Consider the following 15,299-nt stretch of genomic DNA (forward strand, 5'->3'; position numbering starts at 1 on the left):
CAAGTAATGTAGACAATTCTAGGCTATGAATTTCCCATGGAACCCCAGATAGTCTACCTGGGCCTCTTCACAAAGAAGACTTGTATCTGTTCAAGATCATGTCACTCGTAGGGGAAAAGGCCATAACAAGGAGCTGGCTCAAAGAGATCCCTCCAGACAAGGAGGCATGGAAGGAAATAGTGGAAGAAATACACTCCATGGTGAAAATGACTTACTTCCTGAGAACAAAAGCAAAGTCTGACGACCGACGCTGGCTGAAGTGGTATCTTTATACTAGGTTGACGGGCGAGTAAAGAGCCCCACAGTTTAGACTAAAATGGACCGGACTAATCCAGAGTGAAAATAGCATCCTCTCATGCACTAATGTTATGTCATGTTTGTTCAGTGGTGGTGGTTGTTTCCTTAATGTTATGTACGTGGAAAAGCTGCCTGACATATCGTCATGTAACTCGCGAACAGAGGCATGGATTTGGTCAAGTGAGGTGGCGATTGAGAGTAAATTAGTTTGAATATGGCCATCAGTGATCTCATAGGGGACATTGAATCATTGCGTTGTGTTAATTAAAGCTCAATTAAATGATAAGGTAACAGTCCTTATAAGACGAGGTATTGCTATTCTACATAATTTCACTGAGCTGTAATTAACACAACGCAAGGATGGGAAAATATTATGTGCAAAAAAGAAATCAGCATTGTTTTTTGGCGAAGTGCCCCTTTAAATCTGTAGAATACAATGTGTAGGCCGGCGCATCCCTGCAGCACCACACCATTTCATTTAGAATGCTATTTTGACCTCCTATCATTTGGACTCCTCACTAGGCCCTTACCGTCCAGACGCAGATGTTTGAAGCTGCGGTGGGCGAAGTAGTCCTCCATTATGGTCATGAGTGTGGTCATCTGACAGAAAAGCAGCACCTTGTGGTTGGTGGCCATCAGCTTAGGGAGGATACGATCCAACAGCTCAAACTTCCCAGATGCGCGGTACAGTTCAGCACTAGAGGAGAAGAGGAGAAGAAATTAGCGACTAATGAGGCTGCGGTTACACTAGGGCCATTTTCGTTTAGTTTCATTCGCTTTTCAGAACGCTGCGTATTGGCAGGCAAGTAAGAGTTAGTTCGACGTCGTTTTGTCTCGTCTACTAATACATGTAGTACAATCCCAAAGCAGTAGGCGGCAATGTAGTTCAAACATGAAGGCCATTTTCAACCAATCAGAAAGGTTGAATGAGACACTCCACATCCTGCTCAAAATCTCAAAAGCCACTATCTTTATACCTCGCATGAGCCATTTAGCCACATAGCATTTATTTTTCAGCAAGAAATAAAGTGCAATAAACAAAAACGGATACATTCACTGTGTTCTGCCTTATTTGTTGATGATTTGTTGATGAAACAAAACTAACATCAACACAATTGACCACCAAGAGTGGAGTTTAGTCTCACAAAAAGATCACCAATTTTGTTAGCTTACGTGCTAAAGTGATTGGGATATGCCAGTATAACAGTATAGCATTGTGGCTAGCAGCGAAGTAACATTAATGCTAGCAGAATGAATGGATGTAAACGTTATTTAACAGATTGCAGAATGGGTACAATACAATACGGCTCAATACAAACAATTGTTAAGGGAATGCAGACTGTTGTAGCTTGTTATATTAAATAGCGTCCCCAGAGCGATAGTTCAACTTGACTAACAGGGTCTGAAAGTAACGTTAGCTAGGTAGCTAACGTTAGCTCACAAGCGACGCTAGCCAGCCAGCAACTGCGAAAACGAATGCCAAACTGATGATATCAGACGTTGATATCAGGAGCTATCAGTAGCTAGATAACATTAGACAACGCCTCATGTATTAAACAAAAGTGAATAGATGACTGGGCCATTTTGTTTAATGCTTGTTATGTTGAAAGAGGAGCTCTGCACTGCTCATGCAGTCGACTCTTGCGTGATAAGAGTTTGTTGACATGACGTGGGTCTGGCAGGGGGAGAATTTGGCGTCGGTCTCTACTACGCATGGGCATTGGGCAGACAATGGCACCATTGTCGGCGAGTTTCCTAAACGAAAACACCTTTTCAGCGTTCCCGCTAGGGAAACGCATTTTCCTGCCAAAACTATGTTTCTTTTCTTTTTCTTTTTGATTATGCAAACGTAATCATTAAGCAACAAAAACAAAAACCCCAGTCTCAGTATGCATGGAAAACAGTAGGGCTGTCCTCGACTAAAGAGTCAATTAACTTAGGACTTAGTCGACTAATCAATTAGTTGATTTAAATCGACCAATTAGTAAAATTGTGTTTCCCACATGCAATGATGCAGAAGGACCTCGTTAAATCTAGAGCTTACCAGAGCTCACGATTTTTCAGGAAATTACTTACTGCGTTGGTCCGAATACACAAGTGTTTTTCAAGACACAAATCTTGTTTCCATAAAGAAAATGATAATAAAACACATTGTTTTCATACTTTCCGCGCACATTTAATTTCACCACTATATTCCAACATCCAGATTGCTGGTCCTGCAGGGTGCGCTGTGCACTACTCTCAACTAAGTAAAGCCATATCTCCATGCCTATTTAGGTCCAATTTTCCAGAACATGCAATCTGGTGTGTATGTGTATTCAGCACAAACCATAGATCATGACTAATCACCTAACCAAGTTTTGGTTGACTCAGACTAGGGCTGTCAACGAATATTCTATATTCAAATTAATAATAGAGTTGTTAAAAAAAAACATACATGCAATTGTAAAAATGTATATTCGAATTGTGTTTTATAAAAAAAATAAAAACAGCCCCGGCGGTCTCCCTCTCGACTTCTCGCGTGTGTCTGAACGAGCTGTATGACTGACAGGAGAGACGTGACAGCTATCATGGTATATCACTGCCCTTTACACGCACCTTACGTTCACACTAATCAAACTAATTGTCTATTGGCTCAGCAGCCTGGCATTCGTGTGACATCATCAAATAGACCAGGAAATAGCCAACGGCTAACTTAATAGTTGTTGTCGTCGTCGAAGATAATAATCACAAGATGCATTCAGTGCTGGATCTATCAAAATGGATTTATGGAAAGTTCAAGACCGGACCACAACGCTTCTGGAAGGGTTAAATAATGACACCATGGCGCTCCCAATTCGTACGGCGATGGTCTACCGGCAGCTGAACCAGTTAGCGTTAAGTCAGCTACATTACATGTATCATTTTGTGTGCTAAGTGCTAACGCTAGTGTTTTGAGAGTTATAGCGTCAAGAATTTTACTTTTCAGTTTTTTATAGCACTTTATTGTAAATCATCCCTCAGGGGGAAAAAAATTGTTTAGTAAAATTTCTAGGAATTGTGTACCTTAATTTAATTTAAACAAAACATGAAACAAGTATATAGGCTACTGTATATTTCACGTTTCATGTCAAGGAGATTATGTTTGGTGTTTATCACGCCTTTTTCGGAGATGCGCTGCTGTGTATAAATGTCCATTCTATAGACCACCGTAACACTTCCGGGATTCTGAAATCAGGGAGGAGATTGCGGGGGGGTCAAATGAATGAATGTGGACGAGAGCCGTGATGTAAGTGGTTGCCGATACGGCTGTGGGGGTGCTAGAGACATGATCGAATAGACGTTTATGCGCCTCGCTCTCCTGAACACGGCGTGACCCATAACTAATCGATCAGAACTAAATCGGCAGAGAAAAAGCCCATTTTAAAGCACATATTCCGCATGGCCATGCGCAGAGTGCCCATGGAGTCTGGACGACGCGAGATGACGCTCGAATGAATGTGGACTGTTACATCAGAGGGGGGAGCTTCGATGGTCATGTAAGTGGCTACAGACCGCTGCACTTAAATATAAACATTAGTCTACCTGCTGTAGACTCAATGAGGTAATTGTAGATGTCGCCATAAGACGCGTCTGGCCATTTAGTGGGATAATTTTTTCATTATCCTGTTCGGCTGAAAGGACATTGGCCACCGAAGCTCCCCCCTCTGATAGAACAGTCCACATTCATTCGAGCGTCATCTCGCGTCGTCCAGACTCCATGGGCACTCTGCGCATGTCCATGCGGAATAGGTGCTTTAAAATGGGCTTTTTCTCTGCCGATTTAGTTCTGATCGATTAGTTATGGGTCACGCCGTGTTCAGGAGAGCGAGGTGCATAAACGTCTATTCGATCATGTCTCTAGCACCCCCACAGCCGTATCGGCAACCACTTACATCACGGCTCTCGTCCACATCCATTCATTTGACCCCCCCGCAATCTCCTCCCTGATTTCAATGTAACGCGGAAGTGTAGTGGACTATATACCGTGAACTTTCATACATTTGATCCGGCTCCTCTTGTGGACATGATGCGCAACAATAGATATTCGAATGGTTCGACTGTTTTTTTTAGAAGGAATATTCAAATGTAATTTTTGGCCAATTTTGACAGCCCTAACACAGACCAAACCAAACCTTGACTAGGACAGGGCAGCCATAGAAAACACAGAGTTCTACTTACCCTGATACTACTCCACCAGTAAAACCAAGATGTTCAGAGAAGGACTCCTGCGAAAAGAAATAACCAAACAATTTTTATTAAAACAAGTTGTCCATTTTATTTCTCAATGCATTCGTTTTTTCTTTTCTTATCTGAATATTAGATGTAGTATCCGCTCTGTGCATATGGCTCCAGTGTAGGTCTTTCAGTGTCTCCAATATTCACTGAGCGCTGATAACCTTTCATAAATCCCCAACTTGGAACGACTGCTTTTAGTTTATGTGCCCAAAATTCATGGCATCAGCACTTATATAACCTTTGGACATTTTAAGAATATGATTAAGCTTTCCATTATCTACATGTAATTGTTTTCTTTGTCCGCTTATTTTAATTAAATTGATTTGTTTGTTTTCTTATTTTTGTTAGTAAATATTAGTAATTCTCAACTGATTATCTGTTCAATAAAAAAGGAAGGAATTCATATATTTAAGGTGTAACCGGTCTGTGGTACCTCTATGTGCGAGAACATGTAGGGGTGGTTGCAGATCTTCCTCAATTGCATGATGGTGTTCATCAGGGTCTTCGTACCTCCTTTACCCTGGAAGATTAAAAAGAAACACATTGTAGTCCTCCAGCATGATGCACTGCACGATATTACAACTCAGGAGCTACTGTATAAAAGATACACATGTACTTAATTTAACTATATTTAGACAAATTACATTTTGTGAAATCTATTAATTTATTTAAATACACCCATTCAAATGGTAATCCTCCCAGTCCTATTTAGCTGAAATCCTTTCCACATTGCACTCCAAGTAGGTTCCAGCATTTATTCCAGGTCTTATACAGAAAGATAATAGACCCAATAGACTTTGCATTAGTTTTTTTGGCTTTACTACCCAGAACTGCAGGTCTCTCCACTATGCTTTGATAATACACCATTCTACTGACAATGTAATAAGAGACCGATAACATTGTAGAGGTGGTGAGCCACAGTCTGGCGCTCGGGAACCAACTCCAGTTCTAATACCAGCGGCAATGGCAGGAGTATGTACCCAACATGCAAGTCTTCTATCCTCTCGCTCACCTTTTTGTCCTTCTCTGATCCGTCGGTCAGCAGGACACCCTTGGCCTGCATGTGTCTGTAGAGAACCCTCTGGAGCGCAGACATGTCACACTTTATCACATACTCCACCTGCAGGGAAAAGGACAGAAGAAGGGAAAAAAAACATTGTAGTCTTCCTCGTTTCTAGGCAACAAGGATGCTGCCAGCTTTCTGCTCGTGTAATTCCACTTCCCATGAGCGCGTGACACAGTATCTAGAAAGGGGTTATTATCCTTCAAGGTCCATCGATTTAGAATGAAAAACAGCAAGCCACCTGTTTCTTCACAATTATCTTTGTTACAAGGAGAATAATAAGCTGGCTAATCAGTGGTCCATAGAGGTTTTCTTTGTTCTGTTGGGGGAACATCCATACTAGCTAGTAGCTAGCATCTGAACTTCAGCAACCAGACATTTTATTACAAAAGGAGACCAAACAAGGTGGATGAAGTCATTGTGTGTCTGTGTCAAGTTTAGAGATGTTCCGATACCATTTTTCCCTTTCCGATCCGATTCCGATACCTAAGCTTTGGGTATCGGCCGATACCGATATTTATCCGATACCAGTGCATACAAAAAAAAATAAAAAATTATAGAAATACTTTTTTTTTTTTTACAGATACTGTTATACTGTTTTTAGTAATAACTGGAAAGTAATGGTATTTAGTCAACAACAGGTGATTGTATAGATTTGTATTAGTATCATTAATCAATGAGTATGGGCTGCAGCACTGCAGATATACCCTACTCCAATGATCCACACGGACATTAAACGGTGTTGCACTCGCTACTCCGTGGCTCTGCAGATATACCCTATTCAGTCTGTAAGCTAGTGGCAGATAGAACGTTCATGTTGTGATTTTTGATGCAAAATAAATATTCAACATTCTCTTTTGAAACTCCGCCTCAGACTCTTATCCTTTGGCACTTGCTGTACTTTGCTTGCAGGTCTGCAGCCATTATTGCTGGATTATAAATAGCACCAACTTTAGACACGGTAACGTTATCAAGCTAAGCTAACTGACCTAGCTCGTCTTCCCGCATTGACATTTGATAACGTTAGTAATAGTCAGCTAACGCTAGTCAGTAGCTACTTAACTTAAATACAATTCACCGTGGGTGCATTATTGTTGATAGACGGTCACGGACAGTGTTAGGTCCTGGAGAAAGGACAGGCGATCATCTGATTTGATGTAACGTTAAAGCGGATGTTGTTCCAACTAGCTATCTTTCCAGATAATGCTATCATAACACCAGCAAAACACATCCCGTCCGAGCTCCCCGTCACACCGCACTGTCGGGGACAATGGAATTTAAGAAAGTGTATCTGCTGTTAAAATGACACAGCATCACAGTTTAAAACATGTTCATTTTATAATCCTCACTCTCCGCAGGACTCGGCAGGAGATAAATTACATCATGGGATCGGAGGCTAGAATTTACGTGTACTCGCCGATACCGATACCAGCATTTTAGGCAGTATCGGCGGCATTTCCGATACTGGTATCGGTATCGGAACAACTCTAGTCAAGTTTCCCAAACTCAACATAAAGCAAAGTCCTACTAGAACATTTATTTGGATGTGTAGTTTCATAAAATTGAATATTCAGTCATGGCTTCCTCTGGCTGGCAAACCGGGCACTAGGGTTTGTGATCAGTAGGGCTGGCCTGAATGCTTCTAACAATGCCAAAATCATAAAAAAGAAAAAGAAAAAAAGAAAACCACTACAAAAATGTGTATATATCAGCATAAGAAAGCTTTATAAGAAATAGGCTACTCCAACATTCCTTTTGAAAATCAATAATTTTCTGACAAGGACATTTAGTCATGAGAACCTTTATAAAAGCCATCCACCCCATAGCTCTCATCAACCCGCCACATTGAAACTTTATGCACGGAAAGAATGAAGCTTTGATTATTCACTGATAAATACTACTGAAGCTTCCAAGCCAATAAATGGCAATTATGACAGCCATATTGATAAGGCAACATAACAGTATCCTGACCTTCTCAGGCAGCTGGGCCTCCACTTCCTTCTTGAGTCGGCGCAGCAGGAAGGGGCGGAGCACCTTGTGCAAACGACGGATGATTAGGATGGTCTCTTCTTCATTCAGGTCCACCTTGATGGAAGAGAGATATAAAAGGTAAGAGAGGAGGCACATCCAGAATCCCAACCATTCACAATTTTTTGGACCCATTACCATACACTAGTAGGGATGAAGTGTTTATCGCTTTTAATGATAACCACGGTAACATAATTTCCAGACAGTTGGAAAATACAGTCTAGTAAATACCATCTCTAGACTGTCCAGCATCAACCACAGACGTTATCAACAGTCTGCCAAACACAGCAGGCAACATGGGTTTGTTTTACAATGAAAACATGGCGGAATGCAGACGGAGCTCCAGATAATTTACAGCCTTCTAAGAGGACTAAGCAGGGTTCCCACAGACATTACAAAATGTAATTCAAGGACTTTAATGTACTTTTCCAAGCACTATTTTTTATTTTAAAAGGGAATTTAAAAAAGGATACAATAAACTTTTAAATGCAGTTTTTTTTTTAATTGAAAACAAATCTGATCCAATATTTATGGCTTATAACCAGTTTCCGACAATTAGTTACACTTTCAAATTTTTTTTTTTATAAAATGTCTTGATTCAGAACAATTTTATCATTGAACAAAACCTTTAATATACGTGTGGTTGATTTGAATTTCAAGGACTTTTTATAAGAGTGCTGAGGGCGGCTGGGTAGTGCAGTGGACTAAGCACTCGCCTACCACCATAGAGACTCTGGGATCGAATCCAGCCGTCAGCAGCACCTCCGGCTTGGTCAGTCGTCCCTACTAACACAATTGGCAGTGTTAGCGGGTGGGAAGCCGGTGGGGTAGGTGTCCTGGTCGCCTAAATTCTTATCCCAACCCATGTTTGCTTCCGCGTTCGCGTTTTGCGCTCTAATTGGCCACTGACGTTTCTGGTCGAACCAATCGTGTGACGGCAAGTTCTTTCGCCAGTTAAGCTTAGGCACTCTTTCGAAGTTGGTTAAGGTTAGAGTTTGTCTTAGAGCAGGGCGATATCGTGTGACGGCAAGTTCTTTCGCCGGTTAAGCTTAGGCACTCTTTCGAAGTTGGTTAAGGTTAGAGTGTGGATCGTAGGCGTTAGGTAGTTTGCTGCTGGTCGAGGCGGAAATGGGCGCGTCACGCGATTGGGCGCACATGTCACATGACCAGAAACGTCAGTGGCCAATCAGATCAATCAGAAGCAAACATGGGTTGGGTTCAGAATAGACGCGTCCTGGTCGTTGTAAACTGTGACTCCTACTGGTCAGTCAGGGCGCCTGTTCAGCAGGGAGGGGATCTGGGGGAAATGGTGTGAACCTACGCACACGTTACGTTCCCCCAGTGAAACTCCTCGCTGTCAGGTGAAAAGAAGCGGCTGGCGACTCCACATGTATCGGAGGAGGCATGTGGTAGTTCTACACCCTCCCCAGGCTGACAGTGGGGCAATGCGCGCAACGACCAGGAAGGGAATTGGCATTACGACTAAATTGGAATGTGTGAAAATGACAGAAAAAGCCCCTGCCCAAAAAGAGCTGAGGGAAGATTTTTATTTTATTTTTAATGTCAGCACATTTCGAACAATACCGCGATAATAATGATAACCATGATCATTTTGGTCACTATAATCTCTAACGTGAAATCTTGATACTGTTACACCTCTACCACACACACATTTTAAATAGCTCACCTTCTCTCCCGTCATGGCGAAGGGGGCATTGAACCACTGCTCGAAGGTGGTACAGCTCTTGAAGATGGTGGGCAGGAGGAAGTTGAGCAGCGCCCAGAGCTCAGGCAGCTTGTTCTGCAGCGGGGTGCCCGTCAGCAGTATGCGGCGGGGGGCCAGGTAGTGGGTGTTCAGCACCTGCGTTAGCTTACAGTGGTGGTTCTTCATGCGATGACCCTCATCCACGATCATGTACTTCCAGCGCAGCTGCGGGGAGGAGGAAGTGCAGTGGGGTGAAACAGGAAGTTTAAGAAAACAGGTTTACTGATAACGGGAAGGAAGGACATCTAAAGTATTTTCTAAGTATATTACTCCTACTCAGTAAATCAATTAATACGTTGATTGATCCTGTACTGTTGTAAATATTTTGTTCAGTTTCTGATTTTTTTAATGTCCCCCAGTTAACCTCTTAAGCCCGAGCGGCCCGGTACGAGAATGACATCACGCTATAAATCCATCTACCGGTATACAGAATGTATTAATTAATGTTGCGTTTTTTTCTTCTTCAAATGTAGCAAAGAGTAAAGACCCTAACCCTGTCAAAACAGCAGTCAAAGTGTATATTTTCAGCACTACGTTTGTTTACCAATGATTTTAAGTGTTATTAGTGAAATATGAGTTTATAGAAATCTCAGGGCATCGAGTCGGAAAAAGGCGAGGATTGACGCGAGGATTTGGCGCAACCCAAATTGAGTGTAGTCTTTTGAGAGAAGAGACCCAGGGCTTTCGAATAAAAAAATAACTACACTTCCCAGCTCACGCCAGCCCCTGTCAATTATCTGACTTCTTTTTCAGTATTTTTTTCTCTTTATTTTCGGGATCTCATGGGTGGAACAAACCTGAATGTTATTGCCATAAATTAGAACACAGTTAGTTTCTCTACCTTTCTGTGAACGTCTAGCAAAAAACGGTGTTGCAATCTGATGAAAAAAATGTAGATGTGTGACTTGGCCACCATAATAAGAATACATTCCCTGAGATCCATAGATGGACCTTGTAGAAGTGGGGCAATCTTCCATTTACCTAGGTATGTATTTTTAGGCGAATCTTCTGAAAATATGGCTAGGGCTTAAGAGGTTAATAATAATAATAACTTTATTTGTATAGCACTTTTCATACAGAATTGCAGTTCAAAGTGCTTCACAACAGTAAAAAAAGAAAATACAGGCATAAGCGAGCATAAAAAAATCAATTAAAAAAAGAGATAAGGTAAATCAGTTTTTCAGTAATATAAATAATCAAATAGAATAGATTAGATAGAGTAAAAAAAGTGCAGTTTGATTCAGTTTAAAAATAGGCTAAAAAATACTAAAAATGTAACGGACAGTAAAAAGTTGGATAAAATTGTTCAATAAAAAAAGATAACAACAGAGCAGTGTATCGCTCTTAACACTTTGGCTGCCTAAGGTTAAATTCATGATATACCATAGATTGCCAGCGCTATTTGTCTATAGAGAAAGTCCCCTTCTTTGCAGGGCTATAACTTTTTAAATTCTATTGCTACATTGCCATTATTAGGGCCCATTCAAAGTCCTATATGTATTGTTCATTGTGTCAACTTTTTCATTCACATATTCATAGTAAAGTATGGTCTAATGTATAAGTATGTTTTCATCTCTTTCTGCAGCTTTCTCCAGAACGTGATATATAGCCCCAAATGCATTATATTGATGATGAAATACAGTTTGATGGCAATCAGCGCGATATAAAAAATTCCAACTAGACGTACTTCTAGAAGTTACTACACGTCATCTGATGTTGACCGGATGGGCGAGGGGGCGTTTATAATTCCGTGGGCAGCGTTATACCATTCATCTAATGTGGGTCAAATGTTGATAATAGCAGTTAGTATCGAAGACGGTAACGTTACACGCTGAAACTCACCCCAGTCTCCGCGCGCCGTTGGGCGATCATCGTCGAGTAGAAATCTTATCATTATGGGATATATTTTTACCCGGTCCATCTCCAGCTTGTATAATGGTATATACGTCCAAATCATGTTGTTTATCGAGTTATTGCCAATCGATCACCGTGTAGCGTGATGAGCCAGAGTCCCATGACCTATAGCGAGCGCCCGGAAGTACTACGGTCGTCATGACAACCTCTATTCAACATCCTGTTTGGCGATTGCGCCGATCGGCCACCAGATGGCGCTCCTGAACCGCCAGAGAGCTCAGTGGGTCCTGCTGGTGGATCTCAGGCCAGCGGAGGGGACATATGAATCCGATCGCAGATTTTTGAAATATTGATATAAGGACGACGTAACGCGTCCTCCGGCAACTTTAGCATGGCCAGCAAAGACGTCTAAAGACGGGTCCCGGCAGTCAAAGTGTTAATACTTTGAGTTTCTTTACAAAGTTCTAACATACAACAGAGCATCGCTAAAGGGGGCTTCAACTTCAGACAGTTCATAAAACTTGTTTAGTTTTAGTTAAAAATAAGAATAAAGAGAGTGCACAGGTAAACATGACAAGTACAGTATGAGGAGGTATAAATATATATTCATAATTAATCATACGTCAATATTAAATACATTTTACTTTGATCAGAGAAGGATTTTGTGGGCCGGTTGACGGAGATTTTGTGGGCCGGTTGACAGAGATTTTGTTGATTTAATGGACAGGTTGATTTAGTGGAGAGGTTGATTTAGTGGGTAGGTTGATTTAGTGGAGAGGTTGATTTCATGGAGATGTTGATGGTGGTACCTTACCTTAGCCAGGATTTGCTTGTCCTTGATGACATACTCATAGGTAGTGAGCAGCACGTTAAACTTGCCACTGCGCAGGATGGGAACAAACAACCTGCGAGCTGTCGGTGAACCCTGTAGATAAAACCACCAGAACAGACAACGTACAAACAACTCCGTTACGTACAATAATGTTACAATTTAATCATGCTGCAATATTGTTCCTGTCATACAATGGCTGGTTCTGATCAAGTAGTCATGTGTTATTTGCTATAACATCACGGCTAAGAGTTGTATAGCGACAAAGCAGAATTAACTCTTCATCAAAACTCATATGATATCTCATTGATATCTCAGTGTTTTATTCACAATAGGAAATCAGATATTGTAGACAAACTGTTGTAGAAAAGCACTAAAGGTTGTGTGTTACAGTACCACAGCTGTGAAGTTATTTATTATTAACACTCTTCTTGCTTAATAATAATAGATGCATCATTCTCAAACAAGTTATATATTCAAAGAGGATGGATCTACTAAAAAAAATCTACTGACCTTGTACGAGATCTTGATGACAGATGGCGCCCACTTATCAAACTCGTACACCCAATTGGACAGAGTTCTGTGGAAAAAAGGACACCAAATTTGTTCAGAATACATTGTTGTTCTTTGCTGCCACGCAGATTGTAACACAATAAAAAGGAACTTGGGCATTAAATGCGATATCTAGAACAGTTCAACTCAGTTTCTATTAGGCCCAGGGCAGTAAATAAACTTTTTCATCCAGTGGCAACAGTGAATGGTGGATTCATAAATTCACCAGATGGCTCTGGGCAGCATTTTTCGCATTATAAATTACAGTTCGTAAGACCTATTTGTTGCCGTTCGAACGCCACCTCACTTGACCAAATCCGTGCCTCGGTTCTCGAGTTACATGACGATATGTCCGGCGAGCGCCTTTTTACACGCCGCACATCAGATGACCACCCCGGACTCCCGACGCTCCAGAACTGCCAATCATCCGCTGATGGCGAAAATTATTAGTCAGCGGTGTAGCCAATGAGTGTACCTTCCCAACGATACCCCACGTGGGGGGGTGCAAATAAGGGATCTAGGTGAAAGTTGACGAGCGAAAACTTCAGAATGAACGGTTGTGGATGAGGAAATTAATTTGAAAGCTTTTTTTTTTGTCGCCGGTTATACTACCTGGTATAATTTCCTACCTGGTATTAACGGTTTCAACTTGACAACATGCATTCTAAAAGGGACCCAGGTTTATCTCCTGTTGCAGACCGTGTTTGTTAATATCAACAGCTGACATAAACAAAGCTGTTCCCCTGGCAACATGATTCCACTGAAATAGTCTACGGGTCAATACATTGCTCAATACTTTTAATTGATAAGACCTGATAAGACTCAGACGTCTCTCAAAGACTAATTTCTGAACGGATCTTTATACAATTTGGACCTGTTCTACATAAGACTTCAGACTATGGAACCAGTATTTTCAAGCTTATACCTCTATGCTGGAATATTGGAATATGGAATCTTGAACCCACTACAGAAGAATGTGAGTAGACAAGTTCAACTGAAGTTCAGACCTCTACTCTACTTCATTAGCACAAAAAGTGATTTTTTTGCATTAGTAACTTCAGAATGTTATCTTTCAAAAGAGACTAGGCTCATGCATGTGTTCAAGTTATAAAATGGCCACTTTTCTGGGTGCCTGTTAACACTTTGAATGCCAGCCACGAAATATCTACGGTAGTTTTATCAGCCCCCCTTGAGTGCCGCGGACGACAAATATCGTTTTATTTTTTTATTAGCGATCTGAATTAATATTTCATCAACCGAGTCTCCCGTTGGTACAGCAGCCCCTGTAGGAGCTCAGATGTGAAAAAAACGCCCACTATCGTCTCCCAGATGGTAATGCACCCTTTTGGAATGGACTCAATGAAAATGGATGAGAAAAGAAAAATCCGGAATCCACATTTTACTTCTCAGGCATGTAGCCCGAGCCGATCGGATTCATTGTGGACCCTCAGAACAGCGTGGAATACATATGTCAAGTATGTAGCGTTGGATCAATAAACACGATCGATATTTGGAATGGCGATCAGGAATTGGAATAATCTGATCTCAGGTAAGGAATCTATTTTACCAGTCTTAGGATAATCAGACCTGTTTTCACAGAGATATAAGCTTTTTCCCTATGTGTGTGTGTGGCTGTGCGAGCGATCAGGAAATAAGAGAATCGATTTTTCAGATCGCCTATATAGCGTGCATACGTAGTTACGTACACATATATTATCGATAATCTAGCGTTTATTTGAAAACGATTCATACATTTTTATTCATATTTCATCAATCTAGCCTCACGTTACCACTGCAAACTCTCTCTGAGCTCCATTGGGAAAATACCGCAACCCTATCGTCTCTCCATGTGGTACTGCACCCCTTTGGAATGGATTGAATGAAACTCATGGGGGGGGGGGGGGGGGATCCTGCTTCCACATTTTACTTCTCAGGCAAGTCACCCGAGACGATCGGATTCATTGTGGAGCCTCAGAACAGCGTGGAATCGGTGTTTCGACCACCCAGCGTTGGATCAATAAACGCAATCGATATTTGGAATGGCGATCAGGAATTGGAATAATCTTTTTGGAGAACATCTGATCTGAGGTAAGTGTGCAGCTTTCTATTGTGGTGGTGGAGTTTAGGTGCACTTTAGTCTGTGTGTAAATAAGTAATGGTTTGTGGTGTTTTTTATGCTGTGCATTTATGTGAATGTTTAGTGGTAGTTGAGCTATGATTGTAATTATGTTTTCATTTTCGGATGTATGGAGGCACTGTATGCTTGATTAAAGTTGTGAATGGAGATGTAGTCATTTCACATGTGATCCAGGGATGTAGCGAGTAGTGGGCTGTAATTGGTCGAGATACGTCACGTGGTGTCAGTGAAACTGTATACAGGAAGTCGCGGGGAATTTGACAGCAGCGAAGGGAGACGATTGAGAACCGGTGAGTGGATGTGTGTAAGCGATTTGTTTTAAGAATGATAGTAGTATTGTGGTAGTTATTGATTGAATGTGTGTCTTGTTTCAAGGTTTGTAACCTGTTGGAGGAAGAATTAAAAGCTTTTTGCAACTGAGTGGCATCCTGTTCATCCCTTCACCCCAGCTGCGGGAGTAAAGCAGCACAGTTACAAACCGCGGGCGGCGGCAGAAGAGTGGCTGAACGCGCCGTCA

The 15,299-nt window shown here is 41.5% G+C and overlaps 1 protein-coding gene across 2 annotated transcripts in view; it reads right to left on the minus strand.

Annotated features, from left to right (window-relative positions):
• Positions 1 to 15,299, minus strand: part of smarca4a (SWI/SNF related BAF chromatin remodeling complex subunit ATPase 4a) — an 85,993-nt gene that overhangs the window by 22,530 nt on the left and 48,164 nt on the right. For both annotated transcript variants that reach the window (XM_084329659.1, XM_084329658.1), the window contains exons 18-25: positions 12,607 to 12,673; positions 12,079 to 12,189; positions 9,333 to 9,575; positions 7,589 to 7,702; positions 5,567 to 5,674; positions 4,988 to 5,074; positions 4,498 to 4,544; positions 828 to 994 (exon numbers count right to left, since the gene is read on the minus strand). In XM_084329659.1, the coding sequence (XP_084185785.1) occupies positions 828 to 994; positions 4,498 to 4,544; positions 4,988 to 5,074; positions 5,567 to 5,674; positions 7,589 to 7,702; positions 9,333 to 9,575; positions 12,079 to 12,189; positions 12,607 to 12,673 (944 nt within the window). The remainder of the gene's footprint in view (positions 1 to 827; positions 995 to 4,497; positions 4,545 to 4,987; positions 5,075 to 5,566; positions 5,675 to 7,588; positions 7,703 to 9,332; positions 9,576 to 12,078; positions 12,190 to 12,606; positions 12,674 to 15,299) is intronic.

This window comes from Notolepis coatsorum (assembly GCF_963971535.1).
Source record: "Notolepis coatsorum genome assembly, chromosome: 14".
Taxonomy (NCBI): domain Eukaryota; kingdom Metazoa; phylum Chordata; class Actinopteri; order Aulopiformes; family Paralepididae; genus Notolepis; species Notolepis coatsorum.